The sequence below is a fragment of the Ornithorhynchus anatinus genome, chromosome 15 (genome assembly GCF_004115215.2).
Source record: "Ornithorhynchus anatinus isolate Pmale09 chromosome 15, mOrnAna1.pri.v4, whole genome shotgun sequence".
NCBI lineage: Eukaryota > Metazoa > Chordata > Mammalia > Monotremata > Ornithorhynchidae > Ornithorhynchus > Ornithorhynchus anatinus.
In genome coordinates, this window is record NC_041742.1 from 8580178 (window position 1) to 8594986 (window position 14809).

Consider the following 14809-nt stretch of genomic DNA (forward strand, 5'->3'; position numbering starts at 1 on the left):
GAAGTGACTTGCCCAAGGTTACACAGCAGACAAGTGACAGAGCTGGGATTAGAACCCAGGTCCTTCTGACTCCCAGGCCCGGGCTCTATCCACTTTGCCACGGTGTTTCTGGCCTCAGGGTTGTGGTGCAGGCATGGTTCTCCCCTGGGTAGGGATGCTGAGAGACAGTGGGAGGTAATTTCTTCAGAAAGCCCACATGGGCTCCGTATGCCAGTCCTCTTTCCTCACCCACACCAGTACCAGAACAACCGCAGGCCTCTGTTTCCGGTTACCTCTCGGTGTCCTTGCTGAATTGGCCCCTGCCCACGTCGTTCACGGCACAGAGGCGGAACTGGTAGGAGCGGGCGGGCACCAGGTCCTTGACCACCACGGATGTGGCCTCGGGGTCCACGTTGGCCAGCAGCACCGTCCAGGGGGCATCTGGGAGGCAGCAAGGGGAGGGGAAGTGGGGAGAGAGGACAGGCAGCACCCCCCCACCTCTCCCTGGCCTGTGGAGATCGAGGAGGGGTTCCTTCCTACCCTAACCCTACCCTCCCAGACAACAGCCTCAGGAAAGCCCCCCATCAGGGGTTGTCTAGGCTGGCTCAGTCCAGTCAGGCAGAGGAGCATTGCGGGAAAAGAACAAAGGCTGGTGGGGAATTTGGGCACAGCCTTTCGGCCAAGGAACCGTATGCAAATTATATGTCTATCCACACTTTGTTTATGCTTCAACATCTTGGTAGTTGGGACCTTTCTGGCTCTGATTGTGTGATTCAAATCCGCAGGGGTAGGTCTCTTTCTGGGCCAGTGGGGATGAGTTAAATCAGGAGGGGATGAGATGAAGGGGTGGGGTGGGGCAGGAGGAAATGGGGAGGGGCAGCAGAGGACAGAGGGGGGTATGGGGATATTGAGGGTCAGGAGGAGATGGAGGGAGATACAGGATGGGCATGAGGAGTCAGGGAAGGGGCATGAGAGGGTGGGGAAGGACATGAGGGGGTGGGGAGGGGAAGGGAGAGGGCGGGAACTTACTGTTCTCGGAGATCTCCACGATGAAGCGGATGAGCGGGCTGTTGCCATCAAAGGGCTTGGGCCAGGTCAGGTTGATGGCGCGTCGCTCTGTGGTGCTCAGGGTAGCCACAGGGTGCTCAGGAGCATGGGGCAGTTGCCTGGGTGAGGTGGGGGGGGGGGAGATGGGGACATAGGGGATTCACGTGACGGGAGAAATGGAGTTGTTCTCTCTAGGGTGCTGAGGACTGAGTCTCTCGGGTGGTGGTGGGAGTCAGTTTCCCCTCCCGAGAGCCTTTTCAGGGGCTGGGGAAACTCTGAGGTAGGCCCGATCCCGGCACAACCAGGGGAACTGCGAGGTGCCCCCCCACCGGCCCTTCCTGTGCCCCCTGGTCTGGGCACAGCTTGGGTCACACTGGGGCATCAGGTGGGCCAACCCAGCTAGGACTTCTGACCACCACCCAAGCAGGCCCATCTCTCCTGAAGTGGGCTGATCAACACCTGGCCTTCGTATTGGAAGGCTCTGATTGGTCTCTCCTGTGGCATGGTCAGCATCCCACCCACAACTCAGGGCCTCAGCTCTGACCCCGAGGCTTGACACCTCCTGCCCCTCTGGCCAACACTCCGGTCAGTCTGGAGCCGCCCAGCCGGGGAATGAGCTTGAATCTAGGACCAATGCCCTTCTTGTATGATCCTGTCTCTTTACCAGTGCTCAGCAGAGTGCATGGCACACGGTACAGTGCTTAACAAATGCCTACCTGATCACTGTTATTGAGGAACCGGAATTCCTGTTTCTCACTTCTCCGCTAGCGGGCAAGGGGTCCAACTGGCTTTTGCTTCTGGGGGCTTAGGGGCTGAGGCTGATGCTAAATACCTGCTCAGAGGCCTTTCGGGACTGCTCTAGCCACTCCGGGGTCAGGAGTCAAGGGTCGGGAGGGCGGGAAGGAAGAGAACGGGGCTCTTACCGGACGCGGAGGTGGGCACTGCGTGAGTCGTTCCCTCCTACGGACAGCACCCGGCAGGTGTAGGTGCCAATGTCTCCTGACCAGGTCTGGGAGATGTGCAGGGATCCGTCCTGGCCCAGCCGCAGGCGGGGGGCACCTTCGAGGTTCAGTAACGAGCCATCCTTCTCCCAGACGTGCCTAGGGCCGGCCGGCGATAATGGTGGGCGCCCCAAGAGCCCCTTCTGGAGCCACCCCTCACCCACCCGGTTCAGTGCGGTCTGTCTCATCAATCAGGGAACCCCCCAGTAGTGACTCTGAAGCCAAGGCCCACTGCAGGCCAGGGGGCTCAGCTCCTCGGGATCCAGAGGGTCTCCCTTGATCTCCATCCCGGGTAGACCGTGGGGTCTCCCGCGAGGGGGGCCGGAGGGGTAGTTCATTCCCCTGACGTTGGTCCTGAGAGGCGGCTCCCTCCGCTCCAGGGTCTGGTACCCCCGCACCCTCCCCGACACAGGCCTCCACCCCCACAGTTGGCTGGGCCATCGACCCTGGCAGGAACCTGGTTATCCAATTAATGCTCACCTCCGGGCACCAGGCCAATTTCCTGCTGCTCCCATGGAAACGGGCCCAGGTTGGAGGGGGCATCAACTCTGGTGCGGGTTGCCCCCGGGACACCCTTGGTCCAAGACTATGTCAGTCTGGGGGCCCAGTTGGAATTTCCGGTTGGGCCAGGGCACCTCAGAGTAAATCAGGTTTCCTCGGCCTGCCCCTGGCCTCTCTAGATTTCATCTCCAGAGGTGGGGAGGGGTCTCTTGGTCTGAACTGATGATCAGTATCGCCCCTGCCCTGGGCCGGCTTCTCCGATCTCTAGTCTACAAGCCACCAGATGGCACTCTATGGCCACTGGTCTCCCACCCTCATTTCCCCCCCACCTACCCCTTCTGCCAAAGCATTTTTTGGGAGCGCCGATGGCTTCCCCACCAAGTGGCGGTTTGGGCCTCCCCGGCCTGCTCCAGGAACACCCCCACCGGGGTAGCAGCGCACGGTGGCATGAATATTACCCCATAAAATATTCAGCGTAGAGAAAGTTAAGGAATATTAATTTTTAAGAGCTGTGCTAAATTTTTTACCAAGTTCACGGGGGTGGAGAGCTAGAGATGGAGAGAGATTTGTGTCTTGGTGTTTAGTCACCGGCCCGTGCCGGGAGGCTTTATATCACTGCCTTGTTCACCTTTGCCCCGAGGGGCCGAAGGCCCGGCCTCTGGGTCCCGTCGCTAGCCAAAGCCGTTGCCCGCCAGCTCCACTGACCCTTCCTCCCCTTCCCAGTGTCTCGGGATCCTGACTGGAAGTGGGTCAGTTAGAGCAGTTTCTTCCTATATAACTTCACCAGACTCTGTTGTCAAGAGGTGACTTTTAGCCCAGGTCAGCCTGACCTTGACCCAGTTCCCAGCCTACCCTGGGGGTCGGCTCCTGTGAATCCCACATGGGACAGGGACTCTGTCCCACCCAATTTGCTTGTATCCACCCCAGCGCTTAGTCTAGTGCCTGGCACATAATAAACGCTTAATACCACTATTCTTATTATTATTTTCTCCTCTCCCCTTACTGGTTCCATAAGACTTTTCCGCTAGGGCAGCCCCCAGAGCGTGAGCTCCAGAAAAAACTTCGGTCCCCCTCAGCCACCATCCCTCCAAAGGACCGAGGCTAGGCATGAAGAGAGGCCGGAGGCGAGGCCGGAGGCTAGGCCCGGTAGCAGGTACCTGACAGTCACACTGGGGTCATGGGTGACACCGCAGGTCATGGAGGCTTTGGTGCCCTTGATGACGCTCTGGTCCTGGGGGCCGGTGGTGATCCGCGTCCGGGCTGTAACACACCCGTGAGGGTGGACAGTGAGCAGGTGGGCGGGGAGTGGCTGAGGCTGGGGAAGGTGACTGAGGGGAGATGAGCTCTGGGCACTGGGTGTGGGGCTAAATGGGGTTTCTGTTACCTGGTGGGGGTGTGCCCGGGGCAGGGAGAGGTGAAATCTGTGTGTGTATCTGCCTGTCAATAAGCCAGTCATCATCCTCATCATCAATGGTATTTATTAAGTGCTTACTGTGTGCCAATTATTGTAGTAAGCACTTCGGAGTGTACAATACAACAGAGTTAGTAGGCAAGTTCCCGGACCATAACGAGTTCACAGTCTAGAGGAGTCGGGCATTCAGTGAGCCAGCAGTCAGCCAGTGAGCCAAGAGTCAGTCTCTCCTGACTGACTGTCTCTCAGTCTGTCTCTCCTGTCTCTCCCCATTCCAGACCATACTTCACTCTTGCTGCCCGGATCATCTTTCTACAACATCAATCAGGACACGTCACCCCCTTCCTCAGAAATCTCCAGTGGTTGCCTATCCACCTCCATATCAAACAAAAACTCCTCACCGTTGGCTTTAAAGCTCTCCATCCCCTTGCCCCCTCCATCACCTTGCCACCTTGCCTCCTACTTCACTTTGCTTCTCTCCTCCTACAACTCAGGCCGCAGACTTCGCTCCTTTGGTGCTAACCTTCTCACTGTGCCTCAGTTTCTCTTGCCTCGCCATCATCCCCTGGCCCACATCTTTGCCTCTGACCTGGAATGCCCTCCCTCCTCAAATCTGACAGATAATGCCTCTCACCCCCTTCAAAGCCTTATTGAAGGCACATCTCCAAGAGGCCTTCCCAGGCTAAGCCCTACTTTTCCTCATCTCCTACTCCCTTCTCCATCTTCCTAACTTGCTCCCTTTGCTCTTCCCTCCCCAACCCCAGCCTCACAGCACTGATGTATATCTCTGTAATTTTATTTATTTGTATTGATGTCAGTCTCCCCCACTCTAGAACGTAAACTTGTTGTGGGCAGGGATCATCACTGTTTATTATTGTACTGGTCTTCCCCAAGCTCTTAATACAGTGCTCTACACACGATAAACACTTAATAAATTTGATTGAATGAATGAATGAGTCAGTCAACCAGCAGTCAGCCAGTCATTCAGCCTATATCGAGTTCTCTATGTGTGCGGAGCCTAGGGCTAGGTGGGTGTATACAGATTATTGAGTGGGATGTGTACTGTTCGGCCACGTGCAGGTCACGTGCATGTGTGTCCTTGGGTGTGGGAGTGCTCCCCTCGGTGAGGGGAGCAGACTCACCCCACACGATCAGATCCGCGGACGCTTCGTCGACCCCCCGCGAGTTGGTCGCCACGCAGACGTAGCTGCCGGCATCGGAGATGCGGCTGGGGCTGATGAGCAAGCTGCCCGACTCCAGCAGGGTAAACCGAGGCAGCTGGATGGAGCCACTGGCCAGGATCCTTTCGCCTGGGGGAAGGCCCAGGATGACCCAGCGGAAGCGGCCCAGCCAATTCAGGGCACTCAGCTCCCTGACTGGGCCCTCTCTCCTCCCATCCCGCCCCATCCCCTGACCCGGTAGAATACCTTTCTGCCAGGTGATGGCGGGGCGGGGGGCCCCCGAGGTCTCACAGGCCAGCACCACGGTCATGCCGTCGATGACGGTGCTGTCCGAGGGGCCCTTGGTGATGTTGGGGGCGATGCCTGAGGAGAGGAGAGGGGGACCCTTACACCCGGTATCTGCCCAAGACGACTGGCGGTGGAAGCCGGGGAGGGAGCAGGAGAGTGCTTGGGGGGGGCTCTGGGGATCTCGTCCATCCGGCCACCCCCGCCACCAAATTTTACCTCTGCCTTATTTAGCTCTCCCTGAGGCCTTCCGCCCCAGGGTATCTGACCCAGATGGTCAGATGCTCCCAGATGGTCAGACGCTCCCTTTGCCATTGGATTTCACAGTGCACTGCTGATGGCTGCCCCCGGGTAAGCCCTCCGGGACCATCGACACGACCTAATGGGTGACTTGGGACGGCCGGGACGGACGACTTACTGGTGACGGCGAGGTAGGTGGACGTCTGCACCTCTCCGGCGGCATTGCGGGCGAAGCACTGGAACATCCCGGTGTCATCCGGTACCAGCCCGCTGATTTGCAGGCTCCCGTCCCCGCGCAGGCGGAAACGGGGCAGCTTCTCCACCTCGATAAGGGCTGCGTCCTTGTACCAGGACATGACGGGCGGCGGGAGGCCTGCGAGCAAGATGGCGTGGGTGGTGGCAGATGTGCCCAGAACAACATCCACACAATTCCGAAGCACGGGGGGACTATTTCCTTCTTCCCGTCTCTCTCTGCTTGGCCCTGGAGTGGGGGGGCCCTCTGAAACCCACCCGGCCCCTCTGAATCCTCTCCGCTGATCTCTCGGGGTGTTCGGCCCAAATGTATTCTTGGGGTGGAGAGGGTGACCCCCCATTCCTCTCCTCCTCTGCAGACCCAGACCAAGTAGTTGGGAGGGGAGGTTTGGTCTGCAGGGCTATGCTAACACCTGGCTGCATTTATTTTCTCTGCTGCTCCTGTCTGACTCAGATATACCTCCTCCTCCTCTTCCTCCTCCTCATTTTCTGGCTATCGCCGTACTAAAATGCACATAGTAATGCTTCCTGTGTCTTTACTTCCCTGATAACCCGAACTTCCCTGAGGACAGGGACCATTTCTAGTCCTTAATATGGGCCCCAGAGCTGAGGAGCTGAATGCAGACTTTAAAAATGGGATTTGTTAAACCCTTACTATGTTCTGGGCGCCATACTGAACACAGGGGTAGGGACAAGCTAATTAGGTGGGATACTGTCTGTGAACCTCATGGGGCTCAGAATCCCAATTCCCCATTTTACAGATGAGGTAACTGAGGCACAGAGAAGAGAAGTGACTTGCCCAAGGTCACAAAGCAGACAAGTGGTGGAGCTGGGATCATAACCCAGGTCCTCTGTCTCCCAGACCCATGCTCTTTGCATTAACACACGCTGCTTTCCCAGACAGGGATTGTGTCCAGTTTGATTACTGTGGACTGACTCCAACGTGCAGCACAGGGTTTGACACATAGTCAGTGCTTAATAAATGCCATCATTATCATTGGACTCAAGACGGTGTAAAACACTGCTATCCCACCCTAATCCATCTAGGGCAGGGCTGACATTCCTGTCATTTAGGTTCATTTGTAACTCTGAAACGGCTGTGATTTTTACTCTCTCTATAACAGTGCAATTATGGTGATTTGGCTCATTTATAACCCTGATGTTACGGTGATTTGGGCCCGTTTGTTTCTCCGGTTGGAATCATTACGTTTCCGGCCTCGGTCTCAGCGCTGGGCCGGGGTGAGGGTCCGGGCGTCCCCTGGGGGCTCTGAGCCGGGCAATGTCGGGAACAAGTCACCGACTGAGCGACCAGGGTGGGTAGAGATGGCTCAGGGCAGTTTGAATCCTCCCCAGCTTCCCCGGCGATCTCCCGGCATACCTTTGGCTTGGCAAGGGATGTCCAATACCTTCTCCATCTCTGCTGTGATGTGTCTCTCCGGCTCCTTGACAAACTGGGGTGGCTCTGGGGGTGGGGGTGGGGGGGAAGAGAGAAAAGGGAGAGGCTGAAGCCCTTGGGGGCTCCCGGAGAGCAGCCAGTGAGGGGTCCCGGGGTGACAGAAGAGGTCGTGACGATCCCATCTCGGGTCCAAGGGGAGAAGATGTGGGCTTTGCCGCAGACCCTCCCTCTCCTCCCTCCAACCAACTCCCTTCCTCCTCCCCGAGCAGCCCCCGGGGCTCACCCGGCATGGACAGCTTGCCCCCGGGGTGGCCAAAGGGGGGCTGGGGACCCCTCGCCCTCAACCAGTGACCTCCTGGGGCTCACCTGCATGGACAGCATGGCCCCCCAGGTGGCAGAGAGGGCACTGCAGACCCTTTCCCCTCCCTCCTGACCCCCTCAGGGCTCCCGCAGCAAGGACGGGAGGGCCCCCAGGATGATAATAATAGTATAGTGACTTTGCCTAAGGCCACACAGCAGACAGGCGGCAGAGCCGGGATTAGAATTCATGACCTTCTGACTCCCAGGTCCGTGCTCTATCCACCACACCATGCTGCTCTGCTGGATGGCAGAGTGGGTGCTGCAGATCCTCCCCACTCCCGCCCGAACCCTTAGGGATCACGCAGACTGATAGATAGCAAGGTCCTCCGGGTGGCAGACCCTCCTCCCTCCTCGGGTGGTCATGCAAGGCTCACCCAGCCCGGTTAGCATGATTCCCTGGCTAGCAGAGGGAGCACTGAAAACCCTCCCCGCTCCCTGTGTGACCCCCGGTGCTCACTGGCACGGGTAGCCTGACCCCCCAGGTTGCAGAAAGGGTGCCACACACTCTTTTCCCTCCTATCTTGATTCCTGGAGCTTCCAGACAGCAGAGAGGCCCTGCAGACCCTCCCCTCTCCCGTCCGGTCCACCCCAACCCCCCCGGAGCTCACCCAGCACGGACAGCACGGCCCCCCGGGTGGCAGAGGGGGCACTGCTGCTGCGCAGGACGGCTTCGCACTCGTAGTAGCCGGCGTCGCTCCCGGTGGGGTGCGGGATGGTGAGGCGGCGGTTGTGGTCGCTCAGCCCCCCGAGGAGCGGCACCCCGTTCTTCTTCCAGACGATGTGCAGCTTGATCAGAGGCCTGGCGGGTGGGGGCGGGCCCGTGGACGTGAGGGGGCGGGCTACCCACCTCGGGCACAACCCCGGGCATGTACGACTAGCTTGTCAAATGCCAATCGCCCTCTCTCTTCCTTACCACCCCTTCCTCTGGCCGGTATAGCGGGGGGCAAAAGGGAGTAGGTGGGTGGGGATCGGCTGTTGTGAAGCATTTTACCATGGGGCCTGTGCTGCGGAGCCGTCATCCTGCACACGCGTCAGACGCCCGTGTCTGCTGGCTATTTCCAGAGCCCCACCGGGACCCGCCTGCCTCATGCCATGGCCCGAGCCACCTTCACCTTCTCTTTAGACTGTAAGCTCATTTCGGGGCAGGCAATGTGTCTGTTACATTGTTACATAGTATTCATTCATTGCATCATATTTTTTGGGTGCCTACTCTGTGCAGAGCACTGTATTAAGTGCTTGGGAGAGTCCAATACAATGATACAACAGACACATTCCTTCCCACAACAAACTTACAGCCCCAAGATCTTACTCTCCCAAGCACTTAGTAAAGTGCTCTGCACACAGTAAGCGCTCAGTAAATATGATTGAATGACTGATATGGCCATGGATGGCCCGACCCCAACAGGGTCTCCCCGGCTTCTGGCCCCTTGGACTCTGGTGGCAGAGAGGACTCATTTCCGGGCCTCAGGCTGGGTTGGACGTCCCTCACCTGGCATTGGCCACGCACTCCATGGTCACCTCCGAGGTTCCAGACACGACGCTGGTGTTCTTCGGTGGGATGACAATGGTGGGGGCGATGGGGTCAGCCGGGCCTCCGACATCTGGGGAGACATCAAAGGTCACGTAATAATAGTAACTGTGGTATTTGTTAAGCACTGACTACGTGCCAGGCACTGCAGTAAGTGCTGGGGTGGATACAAGCAGATTGGGTTGGAACGGTCCCTGTCCCACATGGGGCTGACATTATCAATGCCCATTTTACACTTGAGGGAAATGAAGCACAGAGAAGTGGAGTGACTTCCCCAAGGTCACACCCCAGACAAGTGGCAGAGCAGGGATTAGAACCCATGACCTTTTGACTCCCAAGCTCGTGCTCTAGCCATTAGGCCACGCCGCTGCATGTAGGACAGCGTGGCTCACTGGAAAGAGCATGGGCTTTGGAGTGAGAGGTCATGGGTTCGAACCCCGGCTCTGCCACTTGCCAGCTGTGTGACTTTGGGCAAGTCACTTAACTTCTCGGTGCCTCAGTTCCCTCATCTGTAAAATGGGGATTAAGACTGTGAGCCCCACGTGGGACAACCTGATTCCCCTGTGTCTACCCCAGCGCTTAGAACAGTGCTCGGCACATAGTAAGCGCTTAACAAATACCAACATTATTATTATTATTAGGACAGAAGGCCGATCTCTTGCTTTCCTCTCCCCTTGCTCCTGGAGGTGGAGGCCATCGGCAGACCAGGGTGAACCACAGTGTCTCCTGAGAGGAGTCTAGACACAGCTGGTGTGGGGGGGGGGCCTCCAAGAGGGAGGTAGCCCCCCTAAATCACAGTCATCTGCTCCCCTTGATCGGCAGGACTCGAGCAGCTCCAGGCCGATCACAGAGTCTCATGGGATTGGGATTGGGACAAATCTCCACTCCTCACCTCCCCGTCCATCTCCCTGGTCCAACCTGAGGCCCAGTTTTTGGTGATTAAGGCTAGACAGAAGGAAGAACTTTCTGGCTGCCCCAGCTCCTGCTGAGCTAACGGAGTCTCCTCCCAGGGCTGGATGAATCCTCATCCTCTGGGGAGAGTTTGAGTTCAGCCCCAGCTGGAGGCAGGGGACTAGATCAGATGACCTCTGGAGGGCCCGGGAAACTGGGCCTCTGCCCTCTATGCCCTCTGGCTGCTGCTGAAAAGTTCTGGTCCCCACATCTAGCGGACATTTTCTGGGCACAGATCTCCTAATCCTGGAAAACCCAGAACCCAGGAAACCGTCTGGCCTTCACCTCCCCTACCCCAGAGACTTTCCAAAAATTTAAGCAAGCAAGGATGCCTATGTTCAGCATCCCAATTTCTTGCTGCTTCTGTTGTCAGGAGGAAACAGGGGCTCAGCAGAATTGGGGAGGAAACCACCAACTACTTGGAGCTGCTCTGCTCACTTGGCATCTCTTTCTCCAGCTCCTCTATTCCTCTGAAAGTAAACAGAAGGATGGACAAAGGGATGGACAGTCTGATCTGACTCTGCCATCTTTTTTGCCCCGGCCCGTCCTCCTAGGCTCAGTGAGACTCAGGACACCCCAAATGCTACTCTTCTTTAATGGTCTCAACAGCCTGCTTCCTCCAATGACAGCTGCATAAGCATAATAATAATAATATTAATAATAATATATCTGTATTTATTAAGCCCATTAGACTGTAAGCTTGCTGTGGGCAGGGAATGTGCCTGTTCTATTGTTATAGTGTACTCTCCCAAGTGCTTTGTACAGTGCTCTGCACACACTAAGTGCTCAATAAATACAATTGACTGACTACGGGTCAAATGCTGGTATACACAATATACCCAAGACGGACACAGTCCCTGTCTCTCAGGGTACTCATAGTATAAGAGGGAAAGAGAATGGATCTTTTATCCCCATTCGATAAAGGAGGAAACTTAGACTCAGAGAGGCTAAGTGTCTTGACCACTATCACACAGCAGGTAATTGGCGGAGGCAGGATTGGAATGCAGGTCTCCTGACTCCCAGGCTTATGCTCTATCCACTAGGCCATGCTGCTTAAATCCCCCAAGAAGACCAGGGGAAGATACAGATCCTCAAAATTCCAAGACATGATTAATTTCAAGACTGGTGACCTGCCAGCCTCGCATCACCTGGAATCTCCACCGCTTAACCCACCCCGTCCTTCCCACACAACACCTTGCCCTCCTGGATTCTAAGAAGAAAGGGAAAGACAAGAGAAATGAAATAAAAGGGAGCTTGAATGAAAGAAAGAATATAAACTAAAGTAATTGCCACAATAAAAAACCTCATGTTGTTGTTGTAAAAAGGGATGGGCTTGAAAGCCGTTGATAGAGTGGCGTTTCATAAATGCTCACTCCGGGTTGTTTATTACTGGCTGAGGCATGTGGTGTAGAACATGGATTACTGGGGGCCAAAGAGGAATCAGACATGACTGGGAGCAGAGGGGCAGGTGGCCAGCACAAGGTGGAAACCAGTTTGGCCTCAGAAACAAAACTGTCAGGACTCTGAGGTCAGTCTCTCACCGCAGCAGATTTACTTCCATCTTGGACTGTGATCTCCCTGTGGGACAGGGACTATGTTTAACTTGATAAACTTGTATAATAATAATAATGTTGGTATTTGTTAAGCGCTTATTATGTGCAGAGCACTGTTCTAAGCGCTGGGGTAGATACAGGGTAATCAGGTTGCCCACGTGAGGCTCACAGTTAATCCCCATTTTACAGATGAGGTAACTGAGGCACAGAGAAGTTAAGTGACTTGCCCACAGTCATACAGCTGACAAGTGGCAGAGCCGGGAGTCGAATCCATGACCTCTGACTCTGAAGCCCAGGCTCTTTCCACTGAGCCATGCTGTATCTATTCCAGCTCTTGGAACAGTGATGAGGATGCTGCTGCTGCTGCTGCTGCTGCTGCTATTTGTTAAGCGCTTACCATGTGCCAGGCACAGCAATAAGCTCTGGGGTGGATACGAGCCAATCGGGTTGGACACAGTCCCTGTCCCGCATGGGGCTCACAATCTTCATCCCTATTTTACAGATGAGGGAACTGAGGCACATCTGTAAACTGAAGATTAAGATTTTGAACTCCATGTGGGACAGGGACTGTGTCCAACCCAATTTACTTGTACCCACCTCAGCAATTAGTACAGTACCTGGCATGTAGTAAGCACTTAACAATTTCCAAAGTTATTATTATTTATTATTCTCTGGGCCTCAGTTTCCTCCACCTGTAAAATGGGGATTTAAAACCTATGCTCCCACCCCTTTAGACTGTGGGCCTTGTGGGAGTCAGGCACTGTGTCAGATTGGCTAATACTATACCTGCCTCAACGCTGAAGAAATATCGGGTGGTGGGGAAGGGTCAGGTGGTGGGGAAGGATCGTGGGGAGGGTCAGAGTCAGAGCCCCTGGAGCAGGACATCCAAAGGAATGCGCTCCCAGAGCAGACATCAACTCCTCAAGGTGAGGAGGGAGAGAGAGAGGGGCCTGACTGCTCTCTAGAAACTGTAAGCTCATTATGGGCAGGCAATGTGTCTGTTATTGTTGTATTGTACTCTCCCAAGTGCTTAGTACAGTGCTCTGTACATAGTATGTGCTCAAAAAATACGATTGAATTGAATGAATGAACCAGAGGAAGGGCCCTGAGGACTCTGAGGCCTTGGTAAAATAAATAAATAAATAAATCATGGTATTTGTTAAGTGCTTACTATATGCAAAGCACTGTTCTAAGTGCTGGGGGATGCAAGGTGATCAGATTGTCCCACGTGGGGCTCACAGTTTTAATCCCCATTTGACAGATGAGGTAACTGAGGCACAGAGAAGTTAAGTGACTTGCCCAAGGTCACACAGCAGCAGAGCCGGGATTATTCTCCCCATCTTCAAAGCCGTATTGAAGGCAAGTCTTCTCCAAGTGGCTTTTCCTGACTAAACTCTCCTTTCCTCTTCTCTCACTCCTTTCTTTGTCACCCTGACTTGCTTCCTTTATTCATTCTCCCTTCCCAGCCCCAGAACACTTATGCCCATATCTGTAATTCATTTATGCCCCCCAAAGACTGTAAGCTCTTTGTAGGCAGGGAATGTATCTATTTATTCTTATATTGTACTCTCCCAAGCGTTCACTACAATGCTCTGCACACAGTAAGTGCTCAATAAATATGACTGGCTGACTGACTCTGAGCTGTGGCCTCGTGGGGAATCCCTGCCCAGGGGCTTCTGGGGGAAGGGACCGGGGCGGAAGGCGTAGAGGGGACTGGGGCACAATCCCGCCCCGCGACACACACAGGGCCTGACTAAATTTCCTCCGGGTGGGTTGGCAAAAAGGCAATAATAATAATAATAGTAATTATGATATTTGTTAAGCACTTAGAAGCCTGGAGCCCTGGTGGAGATTTACTGCAAATTAAATTTGGTCCCGGGATAAAGAAACCCTCCCCTGGGGTGTTCGGGTGCTGTGAGGTGGAAGAGCCGGGGCAGGACAGGGAGGCAAACTGGGGGTTCTGGAGCAGAGACAGAGATGAGGTTGGATTTGGAGATTCTCTCCACAGGAACCTCCCTGGAGTGGGTGCAGGGCAGGGGTTGGACAGGGACCCCGAACCATGAGAATTCAGTCAATCAATCCTGGCTCTGCCACTTGTCTGTGTGACCTTGGGCAAATCACTTCCCTGGGCCTCAGTTCCTTCATCTGTTAAATGGAGATTAAGATTATGAGCCCTGTGTGGGATAAGGACTGTGTTCAATCTCCTTTGCTTGTATCTACCCCAGCACTTAGTACAGTACCTGGCACATAGTAAGTGCTATGATAACATATTAAGTGATAGTGCCCAGCAAGTGTATAGTAAGTGCAACAGCTATCATCATTTATTGAGTGCTTAATGTGTGCAGAGCACTGTACTAAGTGCTTGGGAGAGTACAGTACAATAATATCACAGAAACATGCTCAGAGGCAGCATGGCCTAGTGGATACAGCATGGGCCTGCGAGTCACAAGGTCCTGGGTTCTAATTCCGACGCTGCGACTTGTCTGCTGAACTTGGGCAAATCCCATCTCTGTGACTTCGTTACCTCATCTGTAAAATGGGTTTTGACACCTTGAGCCCCACAAGAGACAGGGACTGTGTCAAACACAATTTGCTTGTACCCACCCAGTGCTTAGTATGGTGCCCAGCACTGTACAGATACCATAATTATTATCTTTTATCTACCCCAGCACTTAATGCAGTGCATGGAACATAATAATAATAATGATAATCTTAATGGTATTTGTTAAGCGCTTACTATATGCCAGGCACTGTTCTAAGTGCCAGAGTAGACACGGTCTTATCAGGTTGGACACAGTCCCTATCCCACATAAGAGTCCCTGCATTAATTCTATTTTACAGATCAGGAAACTGAGGCACACAGAAGTGAAGTAACTTACCCAAGGTCACCCAGCAGACACATGACAGAGCCGGGATTAGAACTGAGGCCCCCTGAATCCCAGGTCCGTGCTCTTTCCACTGGACCATGCAATGATAACTCCTCCCTGCCCTGTCCTCCGATCCCTGCCGGACTCACAGCTGTGAGTGGTGGGTGGTGGGACGTACTGGTGGGTTTTGGGAGGGAAGGGGGGGAGAGGCTATGACCTCAGACACCTCAGATGCAGCACTTTCTGAGCCTGATCAA

At 54.7% G+C, this 14809-nt stretch overlaps 1 protein-coding gene across 2 annotated transcripts in view; it reads right to left on the reverse strand.

Moving 5' to 3' along the window:
• The window catches only part of SDK2 (sidekick cell adhesion molecule 2), a 180926-nt gene that overhangs the window by 66735 nt on the left and 99382 nt on the right, over window positions 1-14809 (reverse strand). For both annotated transcript variants that reach the window (XM_029079921.2, XM_029079920.2), the window contains exons 6-15: window positions 9143-9254; window positions 8262-8452; window positions 7276-7359; window positions 5824-6018; window positions 5367-5483; window positions 5082-5249; window positions 3686-3788; window positions 1950-2126; window positions 1009-1145; window positions 273-420 (exon numbers count right to left, since the gene is read on the reverse strand). In XM_029079921.2, coding sequence (XP_028935754.1) covers window positions 273-420; window positions 1009-1145; window positions 1950-2126; window positions 3686-3788; window positions 5082-5249; window positions 5367-5483; window positions 5824-6018; window positions 7276-7359; window positions 8262-8452; window positions 9143-9254 — 1432 coding nt within the window. The remainder of the gene's footprint in view (window positions 1-272; window positions 421-1008; window positions 1146-1949; window positions 2127-3685; window positions 3789-5081; window positions 5250-5366; window positions 5484-5823; window positions 6019-7275; window positions 7360-8261; window positions 8453-9142; window positions 9255-14809) is intronic.